Here is a 16,798-nt window from a genome sequence, read left to right as displayed (position 1 = left end):
GCATCCGTGTAAAAATGACGGTGAAAATTCGAAAAATACCTGCCAATCTTGTCCCGTATACGTAGAAAGGGGAAAAAAAATCAACACCACAATCCATTTACATTTGAATCCAGTTCTGGATATCTGTCGTCAAATGGACCACATATTGCACAATACAGCATACATGTATGTATACGTATAATCACTTTCTGGGCTACATTTTCACCGCTTTTTCGCCGTAAGCGTTGCGGAAAAATATTATCTTTCACGTAAGAAAAGTGAATAGGAGGAAAAGGATCACGATGAGATGAAAACAATGAAAAGTAAGAATAATAAATTAAAAAAAAATATATAATATATATATGTATATATATATATATAACAATGAGGGAATGTACAAATGGTGTTGGTAACGAATAAAATAACGTGAAACTGTTAATAAATGGAAAGACTCGGCATTCAAATTGTACATATAAAGACGATGTTTATTTTAAATACTTCTTGGACACCGATATTTAGTGTTTTCTTATTTTTTCCCCATTTCAGCCACTCTTCTCTTCGTTACACTTCATTTAGGCGCTATGCATTCGTTTTCTCCTGCTCTCTTCGCATTCGAACGAGCTCATATAATCACTATTATTATTATCATTACTGTTTTTTTTTCTGTTTTCTTTTTTTTAATCATTGTTATTACCATTATTATTGTTTTGTTGTGGTTATTATAAAACGGGAAGTAAGTAAGCGTGATGCGTACGATGCCATTTTATAAATACGTTACGGTTACGATTTGTTACAATTCCTTTATCTCTCTCTCTCTCTCTGTTTCTCCGTTCGACGTAATAAATCGAATACAATTCGAATATTTTCATTATTATAAATACAAACAATGCTATAGGATAAATTAGCGACAATGATTGTGAAAATGATAATGACGATGACGATGCAAATGATAACGACAGTAATGACAATACTATTAATACTATTAATCACAGTGCTAAAGAAAGCGGAGTTACGTATGTATTATATGAAATTTTTTTTATCCACAAACACTCAGCCAACGTTGAACAATACACATAATTTTTTTAAAACAGTTTTCCATTTTTTTCATCACGCAAATGATATAATTTAACTTGGTAGTTCTGTTTTCTCAAATACATTTTTGAAAATCCCAAGAAGTAGATGGATAGCAAAAATAAAAAGTTAAATTATACCGCACTCGATTTATTTGGCCATTTGAACCTACTTTCACGTTCGTTATTTGCTTCTAAGGAATTTTTTTCGATCACGGTTACGGTTACTACATTGGATTAAATAAAGAAATTGGAATGTACCTTCGTTCAGGTTTATGGTATCGACGTTAGAGGCCGCTTACTAATAAATCGAGAATTCACAATTCGTTTCTCTCGAGTATGAGTATAGTGGATATTTTTTGCCTCGTTTCACCGGAATTCTTAAAACGATGCAAGTTGTATTTGATCCGCAAAGAAGAAATACTGTTCCGTTAAAATATATGAGTGTCTGTAAGTGTGCAAGTATTGAAACTGAGCACGAGTAAATATCGCAAGCCGAATAGCCGATTTTTGTGCATTCATGGAGGATGAGATCATAACGAAACTATTCTTGCCATAATATTGTTCGGCGTGAAGTAGCGTTCGATTACTGACGAGAGCTGTGAATAATAATATAGCCGAAATGAAATCGCAAGCGTGCCAATGTCGGCCATGTTGATTTTCCGTGGCACCGTTTCACTTCGCATGTCAAAAATATTCAACAAACATTTTTTTCACAACTTAAACCAAGTTTGCAGCTGATCTGCGTTACTTCACGCCAACGATTTTCATCCAAGGATCATCAGTCTTTCAACATATTCGTCGAAATATATCTTTTCACTTTCGATAATTCATCTTGATTTATTTACTCGTATGTGGGTAGATACATACATACTCCTATTTCCGCTGAAATCGGCATGATTAATTCTTTAGAATATATAAAATAAATAAGAAAAATAAATAAATAGCAAAATATGCAAACACTGTTAACGACAACATTGAGAAATTTTGATGTCATAAATTCTGTCCACACATTGTTATGGCAATAATTATAGTGGTGATTTCATCAAGAAATAGAAAATAATTAGGGATGCCCGAGACACTTACTCCAGCTCTTCCCAATCAATTGCCATTAGCCCAATATCTGAAATGACGCACCGTTTGGAAATCATGTTTTTTTGATTTTCTTATGGAACTACTTTTTTTTCTCAACATTATATTATTAATTCTGTTTTATGCTTCTAGATTCTTACAAAATACACAGTTAAGCATTGAGAAAGACAGAGACAGACTTAGAAAGTTATATAAATATAAAGAGTTAGACATCGAGAAACGACTCGCGTTATACTCAAACTTCCTCAAGTTTTAATAATAGAAAAATAAAATAAAACAAACGCGACAGTGATCTAGTAAAAAATAATTATACATATTATTATTAATAATAATAACGATAATAATAATAATAATAACAATAATAATAATAATAATGATGATGATAATAGTAACGACAATGATATTCTAATATGTATCCGTAGCCAAATATACATGATGGCCGAACGTAAGCGGCAGCAGCAGCAGCAGCAATAGCACTAGCAGCAGCAACAATATATACACATTAAAAAGCATATAGTTACAAATATTATTTTTCTTTGTTTTTCTTTTTCCTTCCATTTTCTCTTTAGCCGGAGACACACTCTTTCCTATAATTAATTATTATGACTATTAATCGTAAGATTAGCACAAATTACATTTAAGACTTTTAATTTATTGTAATAATCGCATTTGTTTTCCTTGATCGATACAATTACACTTCTCTTCAAAATAGGGGAGGGTCAAATAGATCTCCTCCATCTTCCACAGTTGTTCAGTTGTTATGTATTCATATTTATTTTCGATCGCTCCGTAAAAACATTGTGCTTTTTAGTATTCTTCAATTCCTGCGTCTTCATTTTTAAGCTTTGCATTTTATACCATCATTTCTGTTTTTTCATCTCTTAACGCCGTTCATCTTCCGTCTTCTTTTCTTCTCGTTACTTACGCATAAATACATACATTATACATACATAAATCCAATTCGCATTTCTATCATTCTTGAAAGTGGAATTACCATTACTATGATTTTCTATTTTTCATCCTTCTTTTTCCTTCTGAGAAAATTACAACTCTCTAAATCCACCTCCTCACATTCTCATCACACAATACTCGCGCGCACATATCGTATCATCGCAAGTAATATTATATATAAAATAACGTTTTAGAGGCTAACGTCGCTTTCAAATCTTTCAACGAATCGAATCATGTTAAGTATTATGTATCGCTTTTTTAACGAGCATCGGATTGGAAAAAAATTGAAATAATGCATGTGTGAGAAAGAAAATATTTCGTGTATCGAAGTGAAAAAAAACAAAGAAATAACAAAAAAAAAAAACCACACCGTATAACATTGATGTAATTTTTCCCCCAGCCCATAAAACGCTGACTGATATATTGCGAGTCTACGAGGTGAGATTTAAGGGGATGAAAAACAGAATAGTAATAACCGAAATTAAACAAAAACCGATCTACTGTCAATTATATCTATCAAGTCATGTGAACTCTCTAAGAAAAAGATGTTGATTTTCGTTTTTATTTGTTTTTCAGTCAAAAATATTCGTGACATCGTTGATAGAAAAAAAAAAAAAAAAATGTTCGGCAAGAATAACTGCAATACCTGATAAACCAAACAGTTCGTACAGAGAATAATTGGTATAGAGTTAGAGATTCTTGTTTTGAACAAAAATTCGAATAAATAATAAGGTTTAACTGCTTAGTCTATGGTAAAAGATTTCTCTACGCATTCTATTACACGTGGTACGTAATCCGGATAAAATTTATTTTTTTATTAATACCGTTTTAGACATCGAAGATTGTTGAAAAGTGTTTAAATATTCAAGCTGAAAATGTTGGTTGGATTGTGCGGGTTTCACTTAGTTATTTATTACTTCGTTCATTTTTTATATTATTTTTTTGTTGTTGTTTCTTTCAATCTTCTTTTGCCATTGATCTGTCGTCAAATGGGCTTCCTTTTTTTTCTATTCTTCTGTTTTGCCGTTACTATTATCAATATTGTTATTATTAGTATAACTATTATTATTATCATCATCATCATCTCTCATCGCTATTATTATTAGTATTATTAATATTATTATTATTATCAATAATACGAACTATTCATTACCATTACGAACGTACGAATGTATAAAATCTTATTTAGTATTCGGCCTAGTGATCACGTATGTACGTATATAGTATGTATGTAGCCACGTAAATACAACGGATACTGGGTATTATTATTATTATTATTGTTGTTATTATTATTTATTATTATTATCAAATAGTAGGAAAGTGAGAATATTAAAGAAAAATAATTTTTAATTCATTGTCTATTGTAGACTAGCTCGATCTAGAAAGTCTTTAGGTGATGTATGAAGGGAGGGAACATAGAAGAGAAAATCAGATGTAACGGACATACCGAGTGCAAAAAAAAAAAACAAAAAAAAAAACAAACAAACCAGTAACGAAGTTCGAATTTATAAATCTTTTTAATTTGATCTTTCGTATAGTGTTTAAACATTGTGTCAGGGTGGATCAGTTCAGCTTTAAAACTGCGAAGCGGTGAAAAACAAAACAACGTTTTCTTACTTAAATGTATAAATAAATAAATAAGAAGGTAAAAATAAATATACAGTTAAAGCTCGATGATACACGGCGCGCGGTGAGACGTTAAACGTTTCAAGGAAAAGAATAGAATAAAGAGAAAATTGTTATGCTTGTACAGACAGGACAGCCGTATTCTTCTCTATCAACTTCTGCTTTATTTTTCTATAGATAGGTAACTAAATGGCGGAGAAAAAAAAAAAAAAAACAGGAATAAAAAAAGAATCACTACCAAAGCGAATTGAAACAGTCGTTTTGTTGAAAGATTGTTTGTAACCGACAGACACCTCAATATCTAAGCCATCAATTGTTATATGTATATAAATTTGTTGCAAACAATTTCGAAAGCAATACTTTTACAATACTTTATACACAAACTAGACTTTTGTTACGTTTTAGCGCAAACTCCGTTCGCGCTTTTGACAATTATTATTCTCATTATCATTATTATTATTACTATTATTATTATTATTGTTGTTGTTATCGTTATTATTATTATTATCATCATAATTATTAGCATTATTGTTACTTATCAGTTAATCACGGTCACTAAACCATTACGATAGCTTCTTTCCCACAAAAGAGGAACGGATATTGGTCGATCATTGTCTGAACTACGTCTTCTAGGAACGGCCTCATCGCCTCGAACCTTCCCATGTCGTTGAATTCAATTGGTAATAAAGTCGGCCACCAACAAATAGCTAAATTTTTACTATCCATGCTATTCGATTTGCAATTCTCAGCTACCCTATAAAATTATAATCATTATTTACGTCAGCCCATTCGTTAATATCTCTTCGCTAAATCACACGAAATATATTATATATCCGTGCATTGTATAAATATATAATATACTCACTTTACAAAATGCTGAAAAATGTATTTCAGAACGTCAAAATTTATCGGATTCAATTTTTTAAGCATGTGTCTCAAAGCGAGCAGTCTTCCGCTACGATCTGAAATTTTGAAAATTAACAATGAATTTTCTAACGTCGATCAAATAACCAAATGTTTAAAAATATATTTTGGTTAATTGTTTTATAAACTGACCTTCCATGTTCATGCAAGTAGCTGACATTGGTTTACTGATCGCACGTGCCCCTGAAATTTAACGCATGATGCTGTGAATAACGTTTAGAAACGGAAATTCGTAATAGAAAAAAAATCTCGCGCTTTCAGAGATTTGATGAAATAAAATAAAGTGTCATTTTCTCACACTTCTTTTGTGAAAACTAAAATATTTCATACTTCAGGAATGTTTCAGGAATTTTTCAGGAACCCAAAGTAATTGGTGTCAAATTTCAAGATCGCATATTGTTCAGAATATTTTTGACAAGGTGGGACGACATTTGAAATGTGGTATCGATTGAGAAAGATCTTTTATAAGATTATACAACTCAAATGAAATTGCTCACCAGAAATGTCCTCAAGCTCGCTCATTCGTTCCTTGTCAATAAGAGGTGGTAGCCTCTTTGAAAAGAAATCTTTAAGAGCGGTGGCAACTGCGTTTACCGGAATATCGAGGGAATGAATGTCTATGTTGCCATCTGCGAAAGTAAAAGCACAATTCATCAACGACATTGTATTTATGAATAATCAGTGGTTGGTATTTGGTCGCTAGGCAAAAAATACCGACCTTCCTCAAATTTCTGGAATAAAAGTTCAACGTGTGCTCTGTTGCCTGGCACTCTATAGATACCCTCAGAGTCCAACCCTTCGTCTTCGATGAACTGTACGCATTTTTCAAGGAAAAGTGGAATCCGATTCGTCTCGCTTTGTGCAAAGTCCTCGATGAGAAGCTGTTGCTGAGATTGACCAGATATCGTACCAGCGTTTCCGCCCTTTGTGTTCTTTTGTTTTTGCTGTTTCTTTTTCTCCCGCTCCTTTTCCTTCTCCGCGTTCCTTTTCAGCTTCTCCTCCTTCTGTCTTCTCTTCTCCAATTTTTCATCCTCTTTGGCCTTTTGTTTGTCTTTTTTTCTCGCCAATTTATCGCCGTCCTTACATTTGATCAATATGCTGAACTAAAAACGAAAATTATACACATTGTAATAAAGGAATACTAATGGAGGGAAACAATAAATACCACTAATCGCTACTAAAAAAATTCTTCTACTCAATTTACACTCACACTTGGAGAATTTATTTCCCTCGGGGAAGAAACTTCCAGGCTAGACTCGTCGTCAGGCATGTTGCCGTAAGCATTATCCATCCTCGGTTTATCTGCACAGAATAAAATAGAATAATAAAAATACATTGAAGTACGCGGCGATAGTAAAATTAAATAAAATCGTGAACTCACAAGGTGCACCAAGAGCCTCTTGAGACATGTGCTTAGTGTTCAGGTGGTGCTGTAACATGGTGGATGAATACTCTTGTTGTGCCGAAAGATTACCAAATCGCTTTCTCAAATTCTGCACAGCCGATTTGCGCAGTTTAATTCGTGGCCCGGACAGATGATCAGGCTCACTGGACTCCGAGCTGTCAGGAGTTTCACTGGAAACTAATGTGGGGAAAATGTTGAATGAAGTTTAAGATGAAGTAAAAAAACGAGCTTTATTAATAAAAATTATGAGATCCATTTTTTCTTTCTGTAAAAATATCCGATATAATTACTGTAATGGATTTATTGAATAGAAAATGTGTACCTCTCTCCATGGTATCATGTCGCCAATTTTTGTCCTCTTTAATCGTATAATTGAGTCGCGTTATGCCTTCACCGCCTCCCAAACTTGACAATAACGGAACTTTTGGGGTAGCTACAGGTATAGCTGTACGTTTTTTGCGTATTCGTTTGTGCGTCAATGATTTTTTGTTACCTTTACCTAAGAATTCCATTGGCCTTTGCCGCTCTGGAGAACTCGAATCCGAGTCAGACTCGCTGAACGCTGTAAGAAATTACAAAATCATAAGTTAGTTGGTTATGAGGAGAATTTCAGAGGTTTTGGATCCCTATGAAATAAATACGAGACGTTAACCATTCTTGAGTTCGTCCAAAATTCAACAAGGGAACAATTAAGATACAAAGTTGTTTAAAAAAAGATGTGAAAAAAAAAGAAACTGAAAAAGAATCAATGTACAAAAACGAATAAAAAAAAAAAAAACAATGAAAAAACTAAAAAAAAAAACAAAATAAACGCTCACATGGCTGTCCTTTTTCTCGCCGATGTCGTAATTTCGATTTATTGTTGCCAAGGGGATCGTGAACTAGGGTGTACATGTAATCACCCTCGTAAGGCGTGTACAAATTTGGAACGACGTCTTTAACTTGTGCGTATTCTGAACCGAGATCAACTAATTCAGGTGTAGCTAACGGCGCGTGACCCAAATTAATTTTTGAGCCGTGTTCGTCTTTTTCACCTATCTTCATCCTTCCAATGACATCCGTGACGTTTGAAAAGTCTTTTAAATTTATTTTCCCAGGTTGTTTCAACGTCTGACTATTTCCCTTCGGCCGAGGTTTTGTTTGAGATATATTACGACGACCGGTTGTAAACGCCCGATGAGAATATCTGTTTATTCCCCCGTCTTGAGGCATAAACGTCTCTTTCATCCACCCTGGAAAATCGATGTTTAATTTAACATTCAAATGACGATGGAACAGTGTTGAAAAAAAAAAAAAAAAAAATTTGTACATACTGTACGTTGTGTGAAATGTGAGTGCGATTTTACCAGTTAATTTGCTGGTCACGTCTGCGCCTTTTATTAACAGTTCCCTGTCCGCATCCTCTCGATGAAAATCAACGTGGCTGTAAATATCGCTGTCGTCGCTCGGTGTCGCTCTGTTATCGTGGAAATGCTCAATAAGCCCCGACTCCCCAAGATCACCGTCGGGTGTAAGTTGCTCGTAAGATTCAGACCCGCTCCTAAAAGTAACAGACATACTACTGGAGGTTAGACATACAATTCAATTTCTCATTGGCGGCTGTTTTTCGCTTTTTTACCCCCCTTCCTTTCAGGGAGAATTATATTAAATACAGCTACATAGAAATTGCACGCGTATTTTAAACCCACTTACCCGTCGTCGGGCGTCTGGAGGTGATAACTTTCATGCCTAGGTGGTGGCATTGGATGCAGAGCGGAGTATTCCAGCGTTCCTTCGCCACTGTCGTTTAAATTGCCGGGTTCCTCCATGTTGAAGGCCTGCTCAATCTCCGGTTTTTTTTCCCAAACCTCCTTGAAGAACGGAGTGTAGAAAGCGGCTAATTCACAAAATACACACAGTTAATTGAGAACGATAAAACACTCAAGTTTCAAAAATTTGAAGAGAATATTTTTAATAATCTTCAAAACGTGACCTACTTTTTTGTTGACAACTCGAAGCAGAAGTCATGAAATGCGCCTGCAGTCTATCGGCAGTCGCGTTACCTTCAGTTATCAATAAATGACTCAGATCTGAATTGAAGAAAGCATTTGCTCCGCCAGTGTCCGTCACAGCCATTATTTGGATCGGCAGATTTGGAATGTTCATTGAGAATGCACTGCGAAAAAATCCATAAACAAATTAATTTTGCTGCGAATAATTGATAGTATGTCTCAATGAAATTTACAGATGTAAAATTATCTCCTTACTTTAGCGTAGCAAGAGAGGCTTTCCTTTTCGTCGAATAGACAAGTATAAAGCCGTGAACTAGTTCGTCTCTGAAAGCGTTAGCTCCGTGAAAGCTAGATATAATAACAGCGACGCGTCTTTTAGATTCGCCCAAAAATGTCTCCAACACGATGGAGCGATCGCCGCTCAAGAAGCAGCATTGATGACTAAGTAACGGGCCGAGAACATTTTCCACTGAGTACGGATCTCCGCAAAACATGCACATTATTATTCTGTTGATGTAAAAGAACGAATAAATGCAAAACGTTTCAACGATCACAACTCGACGTCGTCATTTGAATATATCTCACAAAAAGCCTATCATCGTCGACCCACCTTATGTCCGGCTCTAAGCACTCGATTACGCTTTGATATATGTTCAGAAATCCTGCTCGATGATTTATAGATTGTATCAACTGCTGCAGGGCGTCTTTGACCAGCGCGGCGGGAAACCTTTTGTTCTGTTCCAATTCTTCGACGCATACATCGATGAATGGACATTGTAAGCTGTAAAAAATATCCTTCTTTTACTACAAATTGTGGCAGTTTCAAAATTTAAAAAAAACAATTCCAGCGCCTGATTTTCCCGATTGTATCCTGTTCGAGCTATCAACGTATGAACTTATTTAATGGTAATAGATTTCTAGGAATCGAATTTTTTCCGTCTCAACAATTATTTACCTGTCAGCTAAATTCTGTCCTTCCTCGCGAAGCCTCAAGGCTTCCATTTCGTCGATACAGGCATCTGCTACAAACATGATAACAATAGGGAGACCTTGAAAGGGAAGCCTGTCTTCCTGTTCCAAGTTGGACAATAAAGTCTTTTCAAGAGAAGATCGAATGTATTCGAAGGATTCCTCGTTTGAGTAGATACAAAATGATCCTGAAATAAAACGACATTGAACGGTATCCAGAAAACAGATTAAGACTGAACTACCAATCGAAACAGAAGAAACAAGCGACCACTTACCGTGAGGCATGAAATCTGAGGTCGTGAAGGAATTGTGAGGAAGACCGACATCACCCTCGATAACTCTATAACCGAGAGTGTATATTTGCATGTCAATTTCAACCTCGTCGTCTTCAGTCTGGGCTTTTATTTCGCATGCAAATTCTTCGCCCAGTCCGTTACACCCCAAGATAACCAAATTCAATTGATTATTATCGGAAGTTAGCTGCCATTGACTACTGTGGTTCCAAGAAGATGGCCTGAAAAACGAGCAGTCATTATTCATTGACACCGCTAAAACTGTTGTACGAAAACAGAAAAAAAAAATCGATTCGTTTGTGGAAGAATGAATATTGAATAGAGTTTCTCTTTCCAATCTCTGAAATTTAAATAAATAGATTGCTAGTAAAAATTTAAACTCAAATAGTTAAACTAGGAATATTAATATACCATTGACAAAAATTTCTAAGGCGAGTTAGTAGTTTCAAGAGCAGCTCTATCAGAGCTATAAAAATATTTTATAAATTACCAAATGAACTAACGGTATTGATAGGAAGTAAATAATATATTAGAAAAAACTTAAGGAATGGATAAGAGTTTATATATAAGAGTGTATTGAAATGAAATACCATATCTGGTCGAAGTGCGATGCTTAGGCGTCTTAATGTTTGCAAATTAAATGAATAATATATATTAACTTTTTGTTTTTATTGTTCTCTTATCCGGATATTTTGCAAAATTATATGTCTAGCTTTCAAGTTATTATTTTAAGTATATAAGTGCCAGTCCTGCCTACATGTAACTCTTATTACCTCTGCAGTTTACTACTATTGTTGTAAAATAACTGGTGATAAAACAAACAAACAAACAATTCAATTTTACCTGTGCGCTTTTGTTCCTAAAATACGCTCGATCAAAGCATCCATACAATTTGGAAACGCCGGACAGTGTTCTCTGATCGGACAGTGGACGAAACCCAGATGTTGAAACAACATTAATTTTCTGTCTTGATCTAGCCTATCCAAAGCCTTATACCTGCATAGAATGATATCAATGTTATCTGCGCGCCTTAAAAGAGTTTTAAAATCACTTTTCGCGAGTTTATCCTCCGTTACTTTCTCTCTATTTGTACCAATGACTTGAAGAAATATTAGCATTTATATTTATCTACTTGTACTCAAGTTTCTCGTTTTAGTTTCTGCAATGTTTTACCTAAAATCATCGACTAGGGCATCGGTTATTTCCTTTATATCATCCTGAGTAATTGTTCCAGACGGTGCTATACTTTTGAAATGATAAAAAAGATCTGCGTGTTCAAGAAGCAGCTCCTGTAACCAAGAGTAAACTGTTTACTTTTACGAATTTCACTGTTTTCCGTTTGATTTTCATCTCAATTGAATTGTGATTCAAGGGTTTAGAAGATCCTTTATTTTGTAATCGACGATCTATTTTAATTACCTGAAAATTGTGCTTTGCCTTTTCGATAATTTCTTTCTGATGCTGATCATAAATTTCTTGGCAATCGACGTGAGACAATGCCTCGAAACATTCTCTACCCATGAACAAAACTCTGACTTCCGACAAGTGTTTGCCCGGTGTAACGTACCCAGTTTCTTCAAGTAGCTGTTTGAACTGTTTCTTCCATCTAAAAATGTAAAATGAGGATCAAAATTGACGATCAAAAATTCGAATGTTAATCAAACAAAACCCAAACACTTTGAACGACAGTTAGGAGAAGGTAAAGGAAAAAAAAACACACACAACACAGAAGCGGCTGAATTTAGTAACGTTAACGTAACAGAACATTGGTAAGAAAAATCATCATTGTGTAATTTTAGAAAAACATTCTAGGAGTTGGATTTTCAAAATATGAGTATGATTGTTTTATCATAGCTGACTAACTTTCGAACAATCTTAAAAGTGCCAAGTAACGATGTTTCCTAAACATGAATCGTTACAGTAACATTACTAACTTCAACCTCATTAAAACATTACAACGGTTAATCGACAGCAAACGCATGTCATGCCTTGATTAAATATGTTTCACTTGTGTAATTTTACCTTTTCGGAAGTCTGCGTGGAAAAAGAGAAAAAATAATAACAAAAAAATAAATAAAATACGCCGCCCAGAACGAAGCAAAGCATTAGTACATGTGATGGTAACGTAGATAAATATGTAATGTAAGGTAATTCAATAATTTCGTTACATGATTTCAATATGTAAAAATTTGTCAAGTTCGAAACTTACTCCAAGCGTTTTTGCTCTTGTTGAAGAGCGTTGACGTGATTTTTAAACACAGTCTCAGCCTCCGGCGTCTCTAAAACGTCGTAGGGTATCTTAGAGCCGTTGTTTTCACCAAAATCATAATCTATCCACGGTATATCTTCGGGACATTCGTAGAAATACTGATGAAAATCTGGATGCTCTTTTATGAATTGTTGAACGGTTGACCACTCTCTGAAAATAATTATACAAAATGTGTTGAATACTGGATAAGAACGTTTGCGAAAAGAACTTGCCATTCTATTATCTTGAAAAAATCTTACTCGTTAATCAGATTTGCAATATCTGGACAAATTTCGTGAAGTACATCCGGTAACATATCCAAATAGCCTTGAATTTTCTTGGCCATTTGTTCGTCTTTCAATTTCTTAATATGCCGCCTGAACAGCCTTTGAGTAGCGTCGATGCCAAAGAGTTGTACGAAAGCAACGAATTCCTTGTGTTGAGATAATTTCTTAGATGCCTGAGACCAGAGGGCACGGTAATCGGTAACGTGAATTCGTATTAGTCTCTGCAGAGATTCTGTAGATGCGTCGAGGAGCTCTTTTCTGGCTCTAGCGGCTTCGGCAAAGGGAATAACTTTGCTGCGCATTTTAGTTTTGTCGATAAGTTGTGCCAGTATCATAAAAGAAAGTTCAATGTTTATATTTTCGTGCGCCGAAGTTTCAACTATAAGAATTCCACCTTTGTACTCTTTCCTCGTTACCAGCTTCTCTGCTTCCTTAACGTATTGTTCGTTAGCGTCGTCATTTTTAGTAGTTACCAACACCACAGGCTTCTTTGTCTTCACCAAATTGTTCAATATATTCGCAACGATTTCCACCTGCTTTTCTATCGACCTGTGAGGCACGACGCTAACGTCGAATACACATATAAATCCATCGATGTTAAGCTTTCCATCCGGCAACACTTTCTGCTCGTATTCTTTCTCTATGCCGAGCTGATTCTTACATATATACATCAGCTTTTCGGCACTGGTTATCTTTGTGGCCGCGCACCGTTTAGCGTAAGGCTCCATCTTCCCACCTTTGAACGGCTGGAATGACGCGTCGTCGATAAATTCCGTGTGCTCAATAACTTGGAACTGAAAATCTGTGCCGTCTTCGGAGGACTTGACAACCTCGCCCCAGTATAGAAAATGATCGTTGTTAACAACTCGACCGCTGAAATCCGACTGGAATAAGGAAAGAGCAAAAAAAAAACCAAAATATAGATCATTTGTGAAGAATATTTTAACTTACATCGTATGAATATTATCAAAGAACAAATACTGTTGCACAATTTAGTTATCCCGCCTGATTTGTAATAAACACTCAAGAACAAATATCCTTGAAATTATGCGTAAAGTTGAAGGAAATCTGATACATGCAACAAGATGAAAATCTGACATTGAATTCTTGAAAAATATATGTATAATTTCGTTGCTTTTTACCTGCGACAATACCGATATATGATCAACACTGTAGTCGTCGCTAAGTGATCGCATAAATCGATTGCAGAGACAAGATTTTCCGACTCCTAATTGCCCCTTGTCTTTTTCAGTCCCAGAGAGTCCAACAACGGCGACATTGATGCCTCGAACATTATCAGTTTTTCGTGCCATATTGACAATTGAAATTAATACAAATATTTTTATATTTATTTAAAATTATGCGTATTACGATTTATAAAATTATTAATTTAAGTTCTTAACTCTTTCTTCGTCAAGAGATTAGATTCCGGTGATTTAGAAGATGGTTTTTTTTAGTCCTCAAATTTACTCCTTTTATTCAATTTAGTTACTGAGAATTTTAATTCATTTTCATTTCTTTTGTTGTTTCCTAGTCTTTCTTTCCCGGTTCGCATCCGTCTTGTCTTTGATTTACAATTATTGATGATTCATTTTATAAATACAAAATTCATTGTTACATGTTTGTTTCTCTCTTTCTTTAACCATATCATCGTTATGGCAATAATGTTATGGAAAATATTAAAATAACAATAATAATGAAATAATAATATAATAATAACAAGAAAAATGTTAAAATTAAAATTAGTTTAAAAAAAATGACATCACAATTCAGCTTTCTTTTGACTTATTGGATCGTTTCTTTTTCAATATATTAAATATTAAATGGTCACGTATAAAAGACATTCAGTCAAATCGATTCAAATCTATCCTGATGCGAATCGTACTACTATTAATTAATACTCTAAACCTATATCATCTTATTTAAATTTTTTTCTACTAGTTGGTTTCTGTGTGAATGTAATTATTATTTTTGTTTTATATTAATTTTTTTTTTTTCAAATCTTTGTTTCGTTTAGCTTCTATGTTTTATTTATTTTATACATCTTGAATCAGCCTCAACAAGAACAAGAAAAAACCGACTATGGTTGAGGAATTAGTTTAGTGCGCTTCGGTCATCTTCGCTTAAACCGACGATTGTTGACTTAGAAAAAAAAAAAACAAATTTAACATTCGTACTTAAGGTTAGATTTAGTGGCGTTTTTTGCTTATTTATTTATTTGTTCATTTGTTCAATCAATTTTTTGATTGTTTTATGTTTCTTATATTTTTATCACGTCAATGAGCAACTGTTGCGTATTTGGAATGGCACGATAATGATATACGCTATACGTATGTATCTGAAAATTGAAAATACTTGTTGTATAATTCGTTTCATTTTACAGTACGTGTTCGTTTAAGTAGTAGATGAAAATGTGACAGATTACCAAAAAAGATTCTACTGATGAAAAATAAGAATGGTATTCAAAAAACGGAAAAGGAAACTGACGAAAGAATAATTCTTATTTGTTAAATTTGTTTGACGTTTTAATAAAACGGTAGGGTGAAAAAAAAAAAAACGAAAAATGGGCGAGTTGATTTTTGCGAGAGAATTGTGTCTGTACAGTTCGCTTTTCTCTCTCTCTTTCTATCCCTCTTCATCTGCACGGTTTTGTATGTTCAGAAAAGAAACGAGAAACAGGACTAAGTTGACTTCATGCAATTTGTGCAAGGCGAGGCGAGTTTTTTTTTTGTTTTTTTTCTCTCTGAAAACCAGTTGAAAAAAATTTAATTGCAGTGTTACATTTTAATGACAGATGTACAACGAATATGAGATCAATATGGATTGTATACAACAGCGGCAAATTTAATAGTGGCTATGTGTAAAAGTTTTATTACGACCACCCGTAACTCTGATCAAAATTTTACACACTCAGGATAGCAATAAATTAGAAGAAAAGATACACATGTATTTAACGTGCCTCGTAATAATGCCGACAACGCGTTAGACATCCGCGCACACACACACGTAAAACACAAAATGGAGAGATTGAAATCAATCTCGAAAATAAAAATCCACGGGTGGTAAACATGGGATAGAATTTAGGGTGGAGGGGGATGAAGGGCGATAAAAAAAAATTCAATACAAACGAAATAGCGATATTTTCTCACCGATCTGTCTGGCACACACGCTCTTTCACCGAACACACTTAATTTCCTCTTTTCTCTTCTTTTTTTTAATCAAATATATGCGAGTGTGTGTGCGCGTCTGTCTGTGTCTGTCTGTATGAATAACTATATATTTTTCTTGTATCCTGTAGCTTGAAAGTTTACGCCCGGTTCGATCCGATTATCACGCTTGATCTTCGCGAGTATGTTCAAATAATCGTTGACGAAATTACTTCGCGAAACCGTAAAAATAGCAAGCATAGAAGTAACTTTACGTGAAATACCTAGTACAGCCCCTTATGGGAGCCATCTTTGTAGGTGGGCTCGACAGTCAGGGGAGCAAGCCTAATGTTTCTTGAACGTGTAATATTTATCGTGCTTCGCCCAGAAACGCCGGGTGTTACCAACCAGCTACCACCTTAAGGTTCCATTTCTGTTCTACTTGGCAAAAGGACTATCGCTATCTGATGTCCAATAGCCGTACAGCTTTAGTTCGGAAGCTGTGTAATGATCAGATTTTCGTTGCCAGTGGCAGAGTTTATAATTTATTTTGAGGTGGATTCGGAGTATACACTCCAATTACTCGGAGCACTCAAATCCAGTTATACACGCCCAAATCGACGGTCCCTAGTTAAATACACTCAATTTTAGATAGGCTGATTATAAAAAACCTAACTTTGTCGTGACGATACCCTGATGATAAAACAATCACCTTCTATGCTTATTCACGGGAGCTAACTGTTTTATCTTCAGACTCCGTAGAGTTGTTTGGATTATAATCAACACGCCAGAGATCTGTGTGAAATTGGCCCACGAC

General features: G+C 34.7%; 1 protein-coding gene and 1 long non-coding RNA gene across 7 annotated transcripts; both read right to left on the bottom strand.

The window, feature by feature from the left end:
• Positions 1 to 437: 437 nt before the first annotated feature.
• Positions 438 to 14,256, bottom strand: LOC124305181 (rho GTPase-activating protein 190). 5 transcript variants are annotated; one of them, XM_046764296.1, is made up of 23 exons: positions 13,978 to 14,256; positions 12,809 to 13,719; positions 12,510 to 12,719; positions 12,323 to 12,334; positions 11,720 to 11,906; positions 11,474 to 11,589; positions 11,144 to 11,296; positions 10,283 to 10,521; positions 9,994 to 10,195; positions 9,649 to 9,819; positions 9,294 to 9,545; positions 9,024 to 9,202; positions 8,740 to 8,923; positions 8,394 to 8,605; positions 7,866 to 8,279; positions 7,370 to 7,609; positions 7,024 to 7,224; positions 6,853 to 6,944; positions 6,361 to 6,745; positions 6,140 to 6,271; positions 5,775 to 5,825; positions 5,584 to 5,680; positions 438 to 5,472 (listed from the first exon to the last, which is right to left on the bottom strand). In XM_046764296.1, exons 1-23 carry the CDS (start codon positions 14,146 to 14,148, stop codon positions 5,274 to 5,276), a joined length of 5,010 nt encoding a protein of 1,669 aa, XP_046620252.1. In that variant the 5' UTR covers positions 14,149 to 14,256; the 3' UTR covers positions 438 to 5,273. The 5 variants fall into 5 exon arrangements, with proteins under 5 accessions (XP_046620252.1, XP_046620256.1, XP_046620254.1 ...); XM_046764300.1 differs by having other exon boundaries at positions 8,082 to 8,279; XM_046764298.1 differs by having other exon boundaries at positions 8,394 to 8,587.
• A 553-nt stretch (positions 14,257 to 14,809) lies between these two features.
• LOC124305187 (uncharacterized) lies at positions 14,810 to 16,453 on the bottom strand. 2 transcript variants are annotated; one of them, XR_006908338.1, is made up of 2 exons: positions 16,266 to 16,453; positions 14,810 to 15,173 (listed from the first exon to the last, which is right to left on the bottom strand). It is a non-coding gene; the product is annotated as an uncharacterized LOC124305187 (long non-coding RNA). The 2 variants fall into 2 exon arrangements; XR_006908339.1 differs by lacking the exon at positions 16,266 to 16,453 and adding an exon at positions 15,985 to 16,015.
• Positions 16,454 to 16,798: the final 345 nt, after the last annotated feature.

Source organism: Neodiprion virginianus, chromosome 5 (assembly GCF_021901495.1).
Source record: "Neodiprion virginianus isolate iyNeoVirg1 chromosome 5, iyNeoVirg1.1, whole genome shotgun sequence".
NCBI lineage: Eukaryota > Metazoa > Arthropoda > Insecta > Hymenoptera > Diprionidae > Neodiprion > Neodiprion virginianus.
Note: the sequence above shows the minus strand (reverse complement) of the source record. Positions and strands in the feature narration are given on the sequence as shown.